Genomic DNA, 16,644 nt, shown 5'->3' with positions numbered 1-16,644 from the left:
TGACTAAAACAAATAAATCATATATTTTCTCTTTTCATGAGGAACACGACAGTGTAAGGCAGTTTATTGTGCCGCATATTTAATACTGTAACACACTATCGTTTATTAGTTATTAAAAGCTTGGCATTTTTATCCTCGGTAAGGGATTGTTTCACAGGAAACCAGTGCTGTATACGTTCAGATAGATAACCTTAAAAAACTTAATTTTTGTATACATAAAGTTACATATAGTTACATAAACAATTATATCTCAGATGCTTATGTTCAAATTGCCAAGATGGATAATAAAACATTAATAATAAAATAAAACATACGGTGGCCGAGTCGTCCAAAAGACACGTGCACAAAAAGCAACCTAAATTACTCAGCTACAGGAAGTGGAAACGTCTGGACCAATGAGAGGCGTTGAATCGCCACACGAATCAGAAGTACAATCCCTTTCCGGGTGGTGTACTAGTCATTTGTTTTGCTTTTTGCTAACGTGTTTTGCACTTCTTGGCCACCGTACAAACCTCCAAAAAACATGAATTTAAAAGTAATACATTTATATTTTACATTTATTTACATGCACAGTCACCAAACTATGGTACAATGTTTATTTTTTATTACTATTATTATTCCATAGTTCCGTGGTATGAGATGGTTACTAATAAGTTCTACCAATCAAATGACTTACTTATGAGTACATTCTGAAAAATATATACATACATAATAAAAATCCTTAAGGCGACAGGGCACCTAAGCTCTTCTTGACACAATCACCTCTTTTTTTTTTACAGCACATACAGTATTTGTGTTGTGCTTCCTTGGTATTGACAAAGTTCATAAATGCCAGCAAGGCTGCACTGTGTTTGTTTCTATGGTCACAGAAGATACGGTTTCTCTGATTGGCTGTCTTCCTGAGCCAGTGTGAAGTCTTAGTTCCTTTTATTGGCAGTGTTGTTACTGCGCTGGTAGAATAAGACGTAAGCTTGATTGGTCTGAAGCTGCTTCTCAGAAAGCGGTGTCACACTGTGGGTAGATTGAGGGTAAAAGTATCAGAATGTGCTGCAGATTGGAAGTATGAATATGTAAATTCAGTTGCACGAGTGCATGGAGGAATTTTTGAAAGCTTTCAAATAGGCTCCGTGTCTCACCTGGAGTCATTGTAGTAACACCATCCATTGTCATCAGAGCAACAGGCTGTGTAGTGACCCATGTTTACAGTCCCCACATGGTTACATATTGCATATAAATTATACAGAACCGGACCTGCAGGGAAATACAAAGAAACATACAGTTGAAATCCACTTACAACAACTAAACTTAAAAAAGTAGGTTCTATATCAGGTGTAATACATATTTTCTCTGCTCAAAATGAATAAAATTAGCATCGTCATGAAAGGAAAGAAATGTTACCGCAGTCTACCGGTCCGTAAGGTCCGAGATCGAGGTCTGTGAGTGGGAAGGACACATAAACGGTACTTTTACTGATAGACCACCGTGACGTAGTGAAACGATTCAGATCTAATTAACAGAGTTAAGTTTCATAATGACGCTTCTTCATATGAGTATAAACATTTGGCATGATGAGAATGATGCAAGGATACGGATGACAATAACATGAGGAAACCTCTGGATGGACAGTCGCTTCATGCTCTCCGTGTGCCTGTTACACCTTTCGCACATCTAAAAACACATGAATAGATACACAAGTACAGGATTTACAAACGCACAAAGTGTTATTACTGTGTTACATTCAAAACAATGACAACGCTCTGTTTTATAATTGAAAGTCTTAGCAGTTGTGCAGTATCTAAGAAATTAACTCTACACACCATATTTTCTGGACTATAAGTCGCTACGAGGCCAGAAATGCATAATTAGGTAGAAAAATATATATATAAGTCGCACTGGAGTATAAGTCGCATTTTTTGGTAATGGGTAATTTCTTTTACACTTTTTTTTAACTACTTGACCAAAACAGACATTACGTCCTCTTGGAAGGCAAATTCTGACAATAAAATAATAAATAACAGGCTGAATAGGTGTAAGATATGCTAACACATGAACAGAAAAGGTGTCCAATGTTTATGTAACATAAACGGTTTTTTCATTTATAAGTCGCTCTGGAGTATAAGTCGCAGGAACAGCCAACCTATGAAAAAAAGTGCGACTTATAGTCCAAAAAATATAGTTTATAAAATATATTATAAATAATCTAATATTAATAATTATAAATAATTATTATTATAATAATATTATCATAATAATAATTGTCAATATTATTAATAATAACAATTGTTAATATTATTATTAACAATAACTATAATAATAATTATAATTATTATTATTATAATTATATAATATATAAAAATATATTTATGTCCAGTATCTCCCAAAATGAGTACATCCCTGAAATTCCAGCAAGCATTTTATTATATACGTATCTTCTTAATGCAATAGCAAAAAAGTGCGACTTATAGTCCAAAAAATATAGTATATAAAATATGTTATAAATTATATTATTATTATTATTATATATAAAAATATATTTCTGTCCAGTACATCCCTGAAATACCAGCAAGCATTTTATCATATCTTCTTAATGCAATAGCACTGAAACTTGGATATAACTTTGTTGAGTACACCTCACAGTGAACTTGTCCAAATTGTTGTCAGACGGCTAGTATTTATTTATTTATTTATTTTTGCTTTTGAATACTCACAGGTGAATTCTCCTTATCCAGTCTCTCCTCCTGAGAGAACAAGTCCAAGCACTCCTTCAGCGTCACCTCCCCAGCGGAGCCCCGCTTGGGGATGGGCAGCGACAGGTCACAGAAGACGTCAAATGTGTTGGAGTAGTGGGAGCACACAGAGCAGTGCAGCGAGCTCAACAGCTGACCTGAGAACAGATCTGTCAGAACAAGAGTGTTAGCTGCCGGTTGCGTCAAGAAATACGAAATAAATTGTGCTTCTTACCGACTATCTTGCTGTCTTCTCTCTCTAAGTGTCTTTTCCACGTGGCGGCCGCCTCTTCAGAGATCCTGATGGAAGGAAAGTCAAAGAAGGTGAATAAATCACAGGAAGACCGTAGATGTTTCCCCACAGCAACACACACCTAAATCTGGCATATTTTGGCTCCGAGTCCTTGAGCGCTCGTCTCATGTGGGGTTTGCGATTGATTTCGGTGTGCAGCTTGTCCAAAAGGAACCTGAGAAACTCCTGGGCATCCTGTTGACTGCGATACACAAATGTTATAAACACAGAGCAATAACTACCTCATTGAAATGATAAGCCTTCAATCTTCAATTTGACAGTAAAGTGTCTTTGAATATTTTGAAAAGCGCTATACAAATAAAATGTATTATTATTATTATTATTTTATTATTATGTTCTCCCCGTGCATGCATGGGTTTTCTCCGGGTACTCCGGTTTCCTCCCACATTCCAAAAAACATGCTTGGTTAATTAGCGACTCCAAATTGTCCATAGGTATGAATGTGAGTGTGAATGGTTGTTTGTCTATATGTGCCCTGTGATTGGCTGGCCACCAGTCCAGGGTGTACCCCGCCTCTCTCGCCCAAAGACAGCTGGGATAGGCTCCAGCACCCCCGCGACCCTTGTGGGGAAAAGCGGTAGAAAATGAACGAATGAATGGGTTCTCCTCCTATTTTGTGTGGAAGTGGTAACTTTTTGGCTACTTATTTTGTCTTTCCCCACCCTCGGCCATCTCTGTGTGGAGTTTGCATGTTCTCCCCGTGCATGCGTGGGTTTTCTCCGGGTACTCCGGTTTCCTCCCACATTCCAAAAACATGCTAGGTTAATTAGCGACTCCAAATTGTCCATAGGTATGAATGTGAGTGTGAATGGTTGTTTGTCTATATGTGCCCTGTGATTGGCTGGCCACCAGTCCAGGGTGTACCCCGCCTCTCTCGCCCAAAGACAGCTGGGATAGACTCCAGCACCCCCGCGACCCTCGTGAGGAAAAGCAGTAGAAAATGAATGAATGAGTTCTACTCCTATTTTGTGTGGAAGTGGTAACTTTTTGGCTACTTATTTTGTCTTTCCCCACCCTCGGCCATCTCTGTGTGGACTTTGCATGTTCTCCCCGTGCATGCGTGGGTTTTCTCCGGGTACTCCGGTTTCCTCCCACATTCAAAAAAAAACATGCTAGGTTAATTGGCGACTCCAAATTGTCCATAGGTATGAATGTGAGTGTGAATGGTTGTTTGTCTATATGTGCGCTGTGATTGGCTGGCCACCAGTCCAGGGTGTACCCCGGCAACCCCCACAACCCTCGTGAGGAAAAGCGGTAGAAAATGAACAAATGAACATTTTATGTACAACTGGTTACACCCGGGATTGGTCGCCAGTCAATCACAGGCCATGTACGTGAATACTCACATTCACACTTTTGTACAAGATAAGAGTCCCAATTTTAAGTAGTGTCACATTAATGTACCAAATTGTGTCATGAAATACCTTGGAAAATTTGAATTTGGAATAATAAAATACACATTTTACTGTCTCACCTATAGCCGCTGAAGTAAGGCACAACATCTTTAAAAATATTGTAAAACTGTCTTGGATTGACAACCACGTCTTCTTCTTTTGCATCCCAAAGTCCAGACAACACCTGAGAGAAAGCTGACATCGGGAGACAATTAGCAAAAAAAAAGGTAATGACAAAAGGAGGAGGAGAAAGACACTTACCTTCCATAAGCCTCGCCTCCTCTTTGGAGAACTTTTCATGTCTGTAGGACTTCAGGAGGCAGTAGTCTCGCAAGCCACGTGTATGAGACAAACACTGGACTATTGCATTCAGGAAACACTAGAAAAGTGGGGGGGGGGGGCATGCTTACCCAAAAATAATATTCAAGTTGATTGACTATTTAGGACAAATGATCACATACTGTGTTCCTGATGTTCCTAAGGCCAGCCCTTCCACTTCCTAACGCCAGTTGCTCTTTCTAGGGAAAAATGAAACACAAAAAAAGAATGCGACCAAATCACGATTGTAATTTTGCACCGACATTCTCCACAAGAGAGGAGAAATATACTTACTATGCTACCCATTATGTCATTGGATGCTCATATCACCTCGTACTTCGGTACGAGGTATATTATTTAAAAAAAACAAACAAAAAAAAACCTTAAACTGTATTATAGAAAGCAGGAAGTGAACAAATGTAACAGTTACTGATTGTAAAAGTACCAGATGCAGGGGTAGGATTTAATAAGCTTTGCTTCTTCCTACTCCTTTTGGACATGTGGAACTGGGAACTGATTATGGGATGCACTCCATTGTAATCTGATCTATACCAAAATAAAAAAACAAAAATAGATAAATTAAAAAAAATTAAATAAATAAAATAAATTATATTAGGAAAGCAGGAGGTGAACAAATGTAACAGTTACTGATTGTAAAAGTACTCAATTGTAATCTGATCCATCCCAAAATAAAATAATAATAAAAAAACTTAAATTATATTAGGAAAGCAGGAAGTGAACAAATGTAACAGTTACTGATTGTAAAAGTACCAGATGGAGGGGTAGGATTTAATAAGCTTTGCTTCTTCCTACTCCTTTTGGACATGTGCAACTGGGAACTGATTATGGGATGCACTCAATTGTAATCTGATCCATATCAAAATAAAATAAAAAAATAATAATAATAAAAATAAAAAAAATAAAAAAAATAAATTATATTAGGAAAGCAGGAGGTGACCAAATGTAACAGTTACTGATTGTAAAAGTACCAGATGGAGGGGTAGGATTTAATAAGCTTTGCTTCTTCCTACTCCTTTTGGACATGTGGAACTGGGAACTGATTATGGGATGCATTCAATTGTAATCTGATGCATGTTCAAATGAAATAAAACCATTACCATTATTACCATTATTATGTCACCGGGTCTATTTATATATACATGCTAGGAGAGATTTAGCCTTCTTATCTCATTAGCAAAACAAGAAAGTCTAAATGGAGGTCAGTCCAAAGCAGTCATCCTATTAGGAGACGGAGGAGTGCTGACAGGTGCTTAAACATGTGCTTGTTTATGTGTGGACTCCATGCAAGGACGGTACTGTGGTCCAGATACTTCAACTGAAACATTGTGAGAAACGGGAAGGACGCTAAGTATGCATTACAGCTGCACGTGTTGTGTCCTGCACACCTCTTTGTCGGCCACCAGCAGAAGACCCATCAGGGATGTGTAGAGGACGGACTGGGAGATATCAGCTGTCTCTCTCTGCAGGCAGTTCTGGGATGCCAGATTTCGACACAAGGCCTTGCAAGAACCGTCTTCGTTGACACCGCCGGCTCCGGGCATCCTGGCGTGTTAGCTAACAAAGCTCTCAGGCGGGGAGATGCTTTTTTCACATGCGGGGTAAAGGTGATGGGAATTTGGTAGTAGCTCATAAGCCTCCTTTCAGACAGAAAGTCTTCTTCTAATAACGAACCAAGTACAGCTGGGTATTTATACCCCCTTTAGAGAAAAGTAGCTGGAAAAACACAAATTTAAATTAGATTAATACATATCTGAAAATAAAACCAATTATACAGTAAACCTCGGATATATCGGAAATTCGCTCACAACGGACAGATAAAAAAGAACCGATTTTTCTGTAATGCATTTCCAATAAAAATTCATTGCATATATCGGATTTTTTATAATGGATTTCGCCTATTTCGGACAAAATCTCCAGTCCCGTTCCAATGCATTTCCATGAAATTTCCCTCGCATATATCGGATGGCCGCATCGTGGCGCTCCGATTCGCCGAATCGTGACAGGCCGCTATACGACGTCATTTGCAGCGTTGCCTGCGCGTCCAGGTACATTGGAAACATAGTCAAGGAAGTGCCTTTTTATAACGGATAAAATCCGATTTACGCATATACCGGATATAAATCCGATATATGCGTAAAACGGACATTTTCCGGTATACGCATATAACGGATTTCGCTTATATCGGACAAAACCAGTGGGAACAATTGAATCTGATATATCCGAGGTTTACTGTATATTGTCACTTAAAGTTGAACTATTATGCTCATTTTTTCACCCTTTGTATTGAGTTGTGGACTCCTATAGAGCAGCTACACACAATAACAGCACAGAAAGCTTTCTAGATCTTCCAGAATATGCACCTATTCCAGTTGTATTTCCTTTGTTTTGTGCCCAAATTGCTTCCCAACTACGAACAATATAAGTAAGTCCGGCACGGCGGTCTAGTGGTTAGCGCGCAGACCTCACAGCTAGGAGACCTGGGTTCAATTCCACCCTACGCCATCTCTGTGTGGAGTTTGCATGTTCTCCCCGTGCATGCGTGGGTTTTCTCCGGGTACTCCGGTTTCCTCCCACATTCCAAAAACATGCTAGGTTAATTAGCCACTCCAAATTGTCCATAGGTATGAATGTGAATGGTTGTTTGTCTATATGTGCTCTGTGTTTGGCTGGCGACCAAAGACAGCTGGGATAGGCTCCAGCACCCCCCGCGACCCTTGTGGGGAAAAGCGGTAAAAAATGAATGAATGAGTTCTCCTCCAATTTTGTGTGGAAGTGGTAACTTTTTGGCTACTTATTTTGTCTTTCCCCACCCTCGGCCATCTCTGTGTGGAGTTTGCATGTTCTCCCGGTGCATGCGTGGGTTTTCTCCGGGTACTCCGGTTTCCTCCCACATTCCAAAAACATGCTAGGTTAATTGGCGAGTCCAATTATGAATATGAATGTGATGAATGTGAGTGTGAATGGTTGTTTGTCTATATGTGCCCTGTGTTTGGCTGGCGACCAGTCCAGGGTGTACCCCGCCTCTCGCCCGAAGACAACTGGGATAGGCTCCAGCACCCCCCGCGACCCTTGTGAGGAAAAGCGGTAGAAAATGAATGAATAAGTAAGTCCGTCCCTGTGTGACATCACAAAGGGGCAAGTTTTACCACGCCTTCTGAAATGAGCGTTTTGAGCCATCTCGAACTTCACTTCCAAATGCTCAAACCTCATGACCTGAAATTTTGGCATAATTTAACACCAGAATACAACATTTTAAATACATTTATAGGTCAGAAAAGTTAAAAAAGCATAATAGTTTTTTTTTCGTAATTAAATATTGCAAAGTTGATGAAAGTTGAGAAATGTCAGTGAATCACAAGCATCAAGATTAGGAATAAAACATTATGGCATGCTATTAACATGCTATCGGTTGCCCGAAATAAAGCAGTTTGAACTCACCTCATTTGCCCAAGCTTATCTGTGAACAAAGTGTCCTGTCGACCTAACGCTTCCCATCGCCTGCTGAGCTGTTAAAAATGCATAGAGGGGCTGTCTACTGTTTCACTGGGTGTAGCGGCTAGAAATGAAAGTCTACCTCCGTGTCCTGTCCCGTCAGTGGTGTCCAAAGAAAGAAAAGCCGGAGAGAGAGAGAGAGGGAGGGAAGAGGAGAGAGAGAAAGAGGGAGGATAATCATCTCTAATCTTTTCTCACTCTCACTTATTGTTGGCTACTAAGGCCGTGTATCTTTGTGTCGTTTTCTAGGACTACTTCGATAAACTTTTAAGTGTCAGTTTATTAAAAAAAAAAAAGGGGTCATATTAAATTTACATTCAATAATACTATTTCAGGATGCAAGGCAACATGTCCGCCATTTGTGACATCCTTGCGTGTCAACTGACAAAAAAAAAAAAAAAGAGGACCTCGTCGTTCAGCGGCGAGTGACATCTGCCATCTCCGCATCAGAACCGAGGCTGAGGCCGGCTATGTGACACAGAACAGGGTCACAATGGGGAGGAGCCAGCGACCGTCTGCTCTGGGCCTTCCTGTCCCGAGACTGGACCATGGCCTGGCGCAGACAGGTGACCCACTGCTGCTTGCTAAAGGAGTCGTTGGCTTGCAGGCTGTACGAGTAGGCCTTGGAGCGCCCCCTGCTGCTCACACGGAAACAGTTCTTCACTGTAAAGGTAAATTACACAGAAGGGGGGCGGTAAGAGTGAGGTTGTGTTTCATCGGGATTCTTCAAAACCAGACGATAACATGCCACCAGTATCTAAAAAAGTGATCCCAACAACCGGTCCTTTATAAAGGAAAATCTTGAAAATCATCAGGGGGGGGGGCAACCTTTTTCATACCACTGTATACCCTGATAAAATGGTTGCTGAAATATGTCAGGTATATGGTAATGGTTTTATTTAATTTGAACATGCATCAGATTACAATTGAGTGGATCCCATAATCAGTTCCCAGTTCCACATGTCCAAAAGGAGTAGGAAGAAGCAAAGCTTATTAAATCCTACCTCTCCATCTGGTACTTTTACAATCAGTAACTGTTACATTTGTTCACTTCCTGCTTTCCTAATATAATTTAAGTTTATTATTATTATTATTATTATTAATTTAGTTAGTTATTTATTTTTATTTTGGTATGGATCAGATTACAATTGAGTACTTTTAAAATCAGTAACTGTTACATTTGTTCACCTCCTGCTTTCCTAATATAATTTTATTTTTTTTATTTTTATTTTTATTATTATTTAATTTTTTAATTTTTTTTCCTGCTTTCCATAATACAGTTTGTTTTCTTTTTTTTATTATTATTTTTTAAATAATGTACAAGGTGATATGAGCATCCAATGCCATAATGGGTACCATAGTAAGTGTCAATATAGTGATATATATAGCACATCATGACTGCTTCAAGACTCTTCATCCTTGTATTTAGCAAATTTATTTTATTTATTAATTTATGTTATAATTTTTTGTAAAAAATTTTCTTTAGTTTTTTTTATTTTTTTGTCACGTACCGAAGTAAGTACAAGGTGATGTGACCATCCAATGCCATAATGGGTACCATAGTAAGTGTCAATATAGTGATATATATAGCACATCATGACTGGTTCAAGACTCTTCATCCTTGTATTTAGCAAACATCAACTGCTTGTATTGTTTCTTGAATTGGCTCATCGTTGTGCATTGTTTGATTTCCTTACTCAATCCATTCCATAGTTTGATTCCACATACTGAAATGCTATGGTATACACACTTAAAAGGGAAAAGTGAGATGCATACACTTTACCTTTATCATTTCCCCCCGTGAAGGCTCCTCTGAAGGAACCCCCTCCAGCTGTTTCTCCATCTGGGATCACCTCCAGGTTTAAGGAGGTGTTTGGCAGAGGTCGTCTGTAGACGTGGAACACGTGACCTCCATCTCTATCCTCTCCCGGTCTGGTCAAAACCAGTGCCAGCTCAAATAGGAACACATGCACACGCTGGAGCACACACACACACACATATAGTGTTTGTTTATAGTGTTTAGATTCCCAAGATTTGTAGTTCTTACCTGTCCTTTGTTGTTCTTAAGCTCCCCATGACAGTACAGGAAACGGGACTGTTGAATTTCTGGTAGCCTCTGGCCATCTTCAAGGTAGGTGAGACCACGTCGGTAGAACTGACACTCAGCCTCCCCTGTCTTCTTGTTCACCTCTGCCACGATGCTCTGGATGAGTTCCAGCTAAGCATAAATAGAATAATGACATTTAAACAGCCTGAATGTAGTCATTATATCAGTTGTAGTCTACAAATCACCACAGCACCAACTTCATGTCTTTGTTATCTTAACAAATATGAAATATAGCTTTTTTATATTGATATTGACTCACTGCTTCGGGTAATGTGAATTCATCCGGGTGCTCCGCTGGTGTGCATTTCTGGATCTCTTTCAGTAAGAGCGGATATTTTACCAAACGGCTTCGAGGGAGATCCAGGAAGTTCCACAGATCCAGTTTCCTGCTAAACGAGGACTCCTGGCACAGACGCAAAAATTGCTCCACTCTCTTATCATGCTTCTTCTGATCCAGCAAGGCTTTGGCACCCACGAGGTTGCAGCAGTATGTGACATAGGCCTCCAGGCAAGGGAACTACTCGCATGAGATTGGATGTCAAGAGGTGAAAGGTTAAGATTTAAATACATACAGTGTGCTTTACAGCAGTGGTTCCCAAACTGTTTATAGCAGCGTACCCTTTAATTACATCATGTAACCTGTAATTAACCTGAATTAATTTGAAATATCAGCAGTTTGCTCATTAAAAGCAGTGTTTTTTCAACCTTTTTTTGAGCCACTGTACGTTTTTTACATTGGAAAAAGGCACCACCTCACGTGCATCACTAACTCTAATGGCGGAACGAAGCAATCAGCTACGTGTTGCCACACGGACGAATATTCGATTGCTCTGATAATATTTACACCACGGACACTCGACAAAGACATAATATTTGCGGAAAATGTTAAATAAATGTTAACTAATAAAACGATATTGGATAATTCCTCGCGGCACACTAGCACAGTGGTTGAAAATAATTACTACAAAGTGTCCATCATTTATGTGCGTTGTGTGACTCAATAAGACAACACACAACCTTTGAACAAACCCAAGCTCCTCCGGACACACAACGAGAGACTATCAACTTGCATAATAAAGATGACTAAATGATTATCTGACCGGAATATTTCCATGATGTCGCAACTCTAAAAAAAAAAAAAACTACCACTCCCTTCTTAATAGTATTGGAAATTCAAATTTACATACAATCGACAATAAAGCCTCATTTTCAGGTGAAAATCTCACCACGCCAGGTTTTCACCGCTACACCATGTGGATATTAATTGGAACATCGATATAAATGAAATCTGCCAGATTAATGCACAACATAACCAAATTTACGGAGAATCAAAACTTGACGCTGCCTACTTCCTGCCGCGGTCTCTTCGTGCCATGAGGCATTCGGGCGCACTCGTAATTGCGAGTGTTAGCACTAATTGTTTATTTTATGGTGTACGCTGACCCCAATTCGGGAACCTAGAAAGTAAACTCGACAATATACCAACCCAGTTAATCAGTGTGGGGGCTACCTCGCCCACAGTTTTTTCCGAACCCCTCAGACGCTCAAGACGGCTCAGCAGATCTGTTAGAGAACCGAGACAGGCTGCTTTTAACATAACATGCACAGGACACGGACATTTTATTTACAAAGCACAATTCATACACAAGGCAATTCAAGTATAAAATCATTCATAATCATCATAAAATAATTCTAATACAAACTAAAGAGTGCAGATTCCACATCCTGAGCAGAGCGGTTTCTAATATTGTGGTAAACACAAACACGACAGCAAATATGAAGCAGGAAGTATTGACTCATTCCCTGCTAACGACGTCGGTCATGAACGAACGGGTCAAAAGAACTAGTTCTTTTCTGTGAACGGAATGAACGAGGTCCCCGCCCCTAAAATATCCGTTCAGTCCTTTGCTTGTCTTATCCTATCGTCGCGCCTCGCTCTGTGAGTGAGTGGGTGGGGTTAGCTGCCCGAAAGACCGAGAGACTGACCTACACTGTCGATGACCTCGTTCATTCCGTTCACAAAAGAGAACCAGTTCTTTTGACCCGTTCGTTCATGACTGACACACCACTAGTCATCAGTGAACGGACTGACTTCAATTGACCAAAATGAACGGATCTTTTTACTCAATGAACCGGAATGATCCGATTCACTGAAATGAGCGGTTTTGCCCACCACTATTAAAGATGCATAGTATGTGTAAATTTCAGACTTGACAGTCGTGTTCGATGCCGTTATTGCATCGTATCGCTATAGTTTGTTGAAACGAGTGTAAAACACAATAAAAATACCTTCATGGAGAGGAATGAGCGAGTCCAGAGTGCCAAAAATCTGCATGAGTTCACTCTCGGTCATGATATCCAGCTTCAGCATCGGCTCATAGTACACCTGGAAGTGTCAAATAAACACGTTCGAGTCCCACACAAAAGCGAGTCCACTCATGCAGTAAACAGATCCACTATATAAATGAGAAATAATGGGGCCTTGATGGCGTGGTCGGGGGGCTACACGAGTGCTGCTTTATGGTTGTGTACCTTCTTAACAAGACTGAGATCTTCAATGAGTTGTCGCTCTCCTTCAGTTAGCTCATAGATGACCTGCAAAAGAAGCGACAACGCTTTTTTCGACACACGAAAACCCACATTTAAATTTGTGTGTGACCCAAAAATGAGCCGAGTCTTCAATAAAGGAAGTCGAGCCTCCGGTTTTAGCTCACATCCTCTTTTGGAATCCGTGGCGCAGTCGATACCAGTCACCTTGCTGGTTCGTTTACGTTCATTTTCGTTTATTTCCTCCTCACCTCTTGACGTTTGATCTCCTTGGCGGTGAGGTGATGGCTCTCCACCGTGTCACTCCAGCACTGACTGTTGCGTCTGCGTGGAAACGAGGAGCCAATTCCGCGACAGCGTAGCGAGCGCGTCGGCAAAGGTCGAGCCTCCGTGCGAAAACTGATAGATCGCTGTAAAAACGGGTATCGAATGAGTGATTTGTTAAATTAAACACAAACGGGAGTCTGATTGGATTTTGCGAAATTACCGAAATTGACTGTCCGATACGTTTAAGTGCAGGGGTCTTAACCGGAGTGATGACCCCCGTTAGGCTGTTGGACTTCACCACAGGCTTCACTCGCTTGTTGGAGGGCTCCTATAATAATAATAATAATAATAACAAATAATAAGAGAAACATCCATGCAATTTGACATGGAAGATTCACCTCTGTGTCAATCATGTGATCTGGCAACATTTCAGCATCCTCTTCTTCCTCCTCCTTTTCGTCATTCTGGTGAAACAGAGGAGCATAAAATAAAGACGGCGAACCCATGAGAGGTAAATGAGAGCTGAGAAAAGTGGAACAAGACATGTTGCGTGGTGTGGCCCTCGTTTCCTGTGACTCTTTCAGAGAGGAAGTGTTGAAAGCAAGCGCGCTGGAGGAAAATACAAGATGGCTGCTGTTTTAAATGTCGAAATTTGATGCATTTGAAATTAGTGGCAACGGCAATAAATCTGATTCAGAGTATGAAGAATAACTTAAAGGTGAACGAAAATAAATTTCTGGGGATCAAAATAGATGAAAATATGAGTTGGAAAACTCATATTACAAATATACAACATAAGAAATATTTCAGTATTGAACAAAGCAAAAATTTGTTCTCGATCAGAAATCACTCCACAATCTTTATTGCTCTCTGGTTCTACCATATCTTACTTATTGTGTGGAAATATGGGCTAATAACTATAAAAAGCAATCTTCACTCGCTAAATGTACTGCAAAAAAAGGCCAGTAAGGATAATTCATAATGCCGCCTACAGAGAACATACTAACTCCTTATTTCTAAAATCACAAACTTGCTGATATAGTTCATCTTCAAACAGCTAAAATAATGCATAAGGCTAAAAAATAACCAATTAGCTAAAAATGTCATCCAATACTTCTCTACAAGAGAGGAGAAATATGATATCAGCTTAAGAAGTACATTTGAAACACTTCTATGCTAGGACTACGTTAGCGTTAGCATAGCATTTCAGTATGTGGAATCAAACTATGGAATGGATTGAGTAAGGAAATCAAACAATGCACAACGATGAGCCAATTCAAGAAACAATACAAGCAGTTGATGTTTGCTAAATACAAGGATGAAGAGTCTTGAACCAGTCATGATGTGCTATATATATCACTATATTGACACGCACTATGGTACCCATTATGGCATTGGATGCTCATATCACCTTGTACTTACTTCAGTACGTGACAAAAAGTAAGAAATTGAAAAAATTAAAAAAAATTAAAAAAACTTTAACAAAAATTTATAAAATAAATGTATAAATTAATAAATAAAATAAATTTGCTAAATACAAGGATGAAGAATCTTGAACCAGTCATGATGTGCTATATCACTATATTGACACTTACTATGGTACCCATAGTATTGTATGGTCATTACATGGTCATTGTATGGTCATATCACCTCGTACTTCGGTACTAGGTACATTATTTAAAAAAAAACAAAAAAAAAACTTAAACCGTATTATGGAAAGCAGGAAGTGAACAAATGTAACAGTTACTGATTGTAAAAGTACCAGATGGAGGGGTAGGATTTAATAAGCTTTGCTTCGTCCTACTCCTTTTGGACATGTGGAACTGGGAACTGATTATGGGATGCACTCAATTGGAATCTGATGCATGTTCAAATGAAATAAAACCATTAACCAAGTATGACGGAATCATGACACCGAAAACACGAAGCTTTTGTGGTCACCAAGGTATGGTTGACTAACATCCGCTAGTTAGAGAAGACATCATCATCATCATCATGTAGTTTGACACAACTCACCTCTGTGATTCTGATCACAGGCTCGGCGGTCGAGTCTTGTTTTCTCTTCTTCTAAGATGAGACAATGGTGAGTTTTGTGTCGTCAACGATAAAGACACAAGAGTGATGGAGACTTACTCCAGCATGGTCGCAGATGGTGGTAGACGGTATTTCTCCTATTTGCTGAGACCTAAGAACATTAAGTCATCAAGTTCTTTTAGTTGGTATCTTAAAAAAAACTAATTAATTAATGATCTATTGGAATTAGGCAAAGTAAAAATGATTAAATAGTAGCAGGTTTAATCATAATAGCGTCCCCGAACAATGAAAAGTAAACATACCGGGATGTCCTTGTCTCTTCCACTTCCATCTTCATCATCATAATCATCATCATCAAAGCATCATCAAAATCACTCGTATTCCACCCACCCAAAAAAATTTACAGTTAAGAAAACGTTCCTATAGTAAAAAAAAAAAAAAAAAATGCCTGTTTTGCACAGTTCAGCGCAACTTCTTCCTCATCTGGTTCCTCCGTGTCACACTAAACCACATCCTTTCGGGGCCGCACTTTAAAATGCATGCTGTCCTCTTTGGGGCGGGTGCAAAACCTGAGATCACTTCAACTTGAAGCATGACTGAACTAAACTACTTCATTCTGGAGAATACTCGGAGGGCAAGAATAAAGTAGATTTGTTAAAAAAAAAAATTGATATTTATCATAAATTAAGTTCAAAGTATGCGGAGGTATTTTGAGACAGTACATGAAATCTACCATATAGCTGAAAAGTTGACATCGCTTTCCATTATGGATGTTCTGATCAGAGTTTTATGCTGCCAATATTGATAATCCCCGAGTCAAATAGTCCAAAATCAATACTGATCACACAAATGAAGTGTAAATGTACTCTTGGCTATATTAAGGGGTCTACAAGGTTTTTTTTCATGTGAGACCTACTCATTTTATAGCATTTATTTCTAGTTTCACATTATTAAATGAAAACCTGGTTTGCCCACCTCTGCTGGGCCCCTCCAGCTGCAGCAGACCCGCGCGCATCGGACAGGACAACTGGCAGAGACTGACGTGCACCATCAGGTAATCGTAAGTTTGCATCCGCATACAACTAAAGTTCGTCCTGCACTAAAAGTGCTATGCATTTGTTCTGAATGCTGCAGTGGAGTGGACCTGATTGGCCTTTTAAAGCAAGTATTATATAAAAAATGTAATAAAAAAAGTGTTCAATGAGAGGTTTTAAAGCCTTAAAACAGAGGTAGGGAACCTATGGCTCGGGAGCCAGGTAGGGCTCTTTTGATGACACTATCTGGCTCTCAAGCATTTCTTACCACAATAAAAATGTATTTTTGCTAACATTTTAAAGTAAACATCACAGAAATCACTGTTAAAAATAATATTAAAAATCAAAACTTTCTTATGCATTTTAATTTGTCCATCTATTTTCTACTGCA

The 16,644-nt window shown here is 39.5% G+C and overlaps 2 protein-coding genes across 2 annotated transcripts; both read right to left on the bottom strand.

Moving 5' to 3' along the window:
• Positions 1-100: 100 nt before the first annotated feature.
• On the bottom strand, positions 101-6,325 carry usp21 (ubiquitin specific peptidase 21). The gene is made up of 11 exons (XM_058083758.1): positions 6,158-6,325; positions 4,895-4,951; positions 4,695-4,812; positions 4,514-4,628; positions 3,101-3,220; positions 2,962-3,026; positions 2,709-2,896; positions 1,590-1,668; positions 1,399-1,506; positions 1,137-1,251; positions 101-1,011 (listed from the first exon to the last, which is right to left on the bottom strand). The coding sequence occupies exons 1-11, from the start codon at positions 6,311-6,313 to the stop codon at positions 918-920; spliced, it is 1,215 nt and encodes a 404-aa protein (XP_057939741.1). The 5' UTR covers positions 6,314-6,325; the 3' UTR covers positions 101-917.
• A 2,353-nt stretch (positions 6,326-8,678) lies between these two features.
• On the bottom strand, positions 8,679-15,708 carry LOC131136638 (rho guanine nucleotide exchange factor 3-like). Its single transcript, XM_058083735.1, has 13 exons — positions 15,522-15,708; positions 15,319-15,370; positions 15,202-15,252; positions 13,584-13,649; positions 13,406-13,513; positions 13,170-13,328; positions 12,904-12,966; positions 12,661-12,757; positions 11,858-11,934; positions 10,631-10,888; positions 10,312-10,482; positions 10,048-10,240; positions 8,679-8,927 (listed from the first exon to the last, which is right to left on the bottom strand). Exons 1-13 carry the CDS (start codon positions 15,572-15,574, stop codon positions 8,680-8,682), a joined length of 1,596 nt encoding a protein of 531 aa, XP_057939718.1. The 5' UTR covers positions 15,575-15,708; the 3' UTR covers position 8,679.
• Between the last annotated feature and the right edge of the window lie 936 nt (positions 15,709-16,644).

Source organism: Doryrhamphus excisus, chromosome 10, assembly GCF_030265055.1.
Source record: "Doryrhamphus excisus isolate RoL2022-K1 chromosome 10, RoL_Dexc_1.0, whole genome shotgun sequence".
Taxonomy (NCBI): domain Eukaryota; kingdom Metazoa; phylum Chordata; class Actinopteri; order Syngnathiformes; family Syngnathidae; genus Doryrhamphus; species Doryrhamphus excisus.
The sequence above is the reverse complement of the archived record's forward strand: the minus strand, read 5'-3'. Positions and strand labels throughout refer to the sequence as shown.

Excerpts from the sequence above, each read along its gene's own strand:
- usp21 (XM_058083758.1), bottom strand. The coding sequence starts at position 6,313 with ATGCCCGGAGCCGGCGGTGTCAACGAAGACGGTTCTTGCAAGGCCTTG. Across the intron at positions 4,952-6,157 it reads TGCTGGTGGCCGACAAAGAG|AAAGAGCAACTGGCGTTAGG; the intron begins GTGTGCAGGACA and ends ATTTTTCCCTAG. Across the intron at positions 3,027-3,100 it reads CCAAAATATGCCAGATTTAG|GATCTCTGAAGAGGCGGCCG; the intron begins GTGTGTGTTGCT and ends TCCTTCCATCAG.
- LOC131136638 (XM_058083735.1), bottom strand. The coding sequence starts at position 15,574 with ATGATGATGATTATGATGATGAAGATGGAAGTGGAAGAGACAAGGACA. Across the intron at positions 10,889-11,857 it reads CCCCCACACTGATTAACTGG|TTCCCTTGCCTGGAGGCCTA; the intron begins GTTGGTATATTG and ends TCATGCGAGTAG. Across the intron at positions 8,928-10,047 it reads CACGGGGGGAAATGATAAAG|TGAAGAACTGTTTCCGTGTG; the intron begins GTAAAGTGTATG and ends TTACCTTTACAG.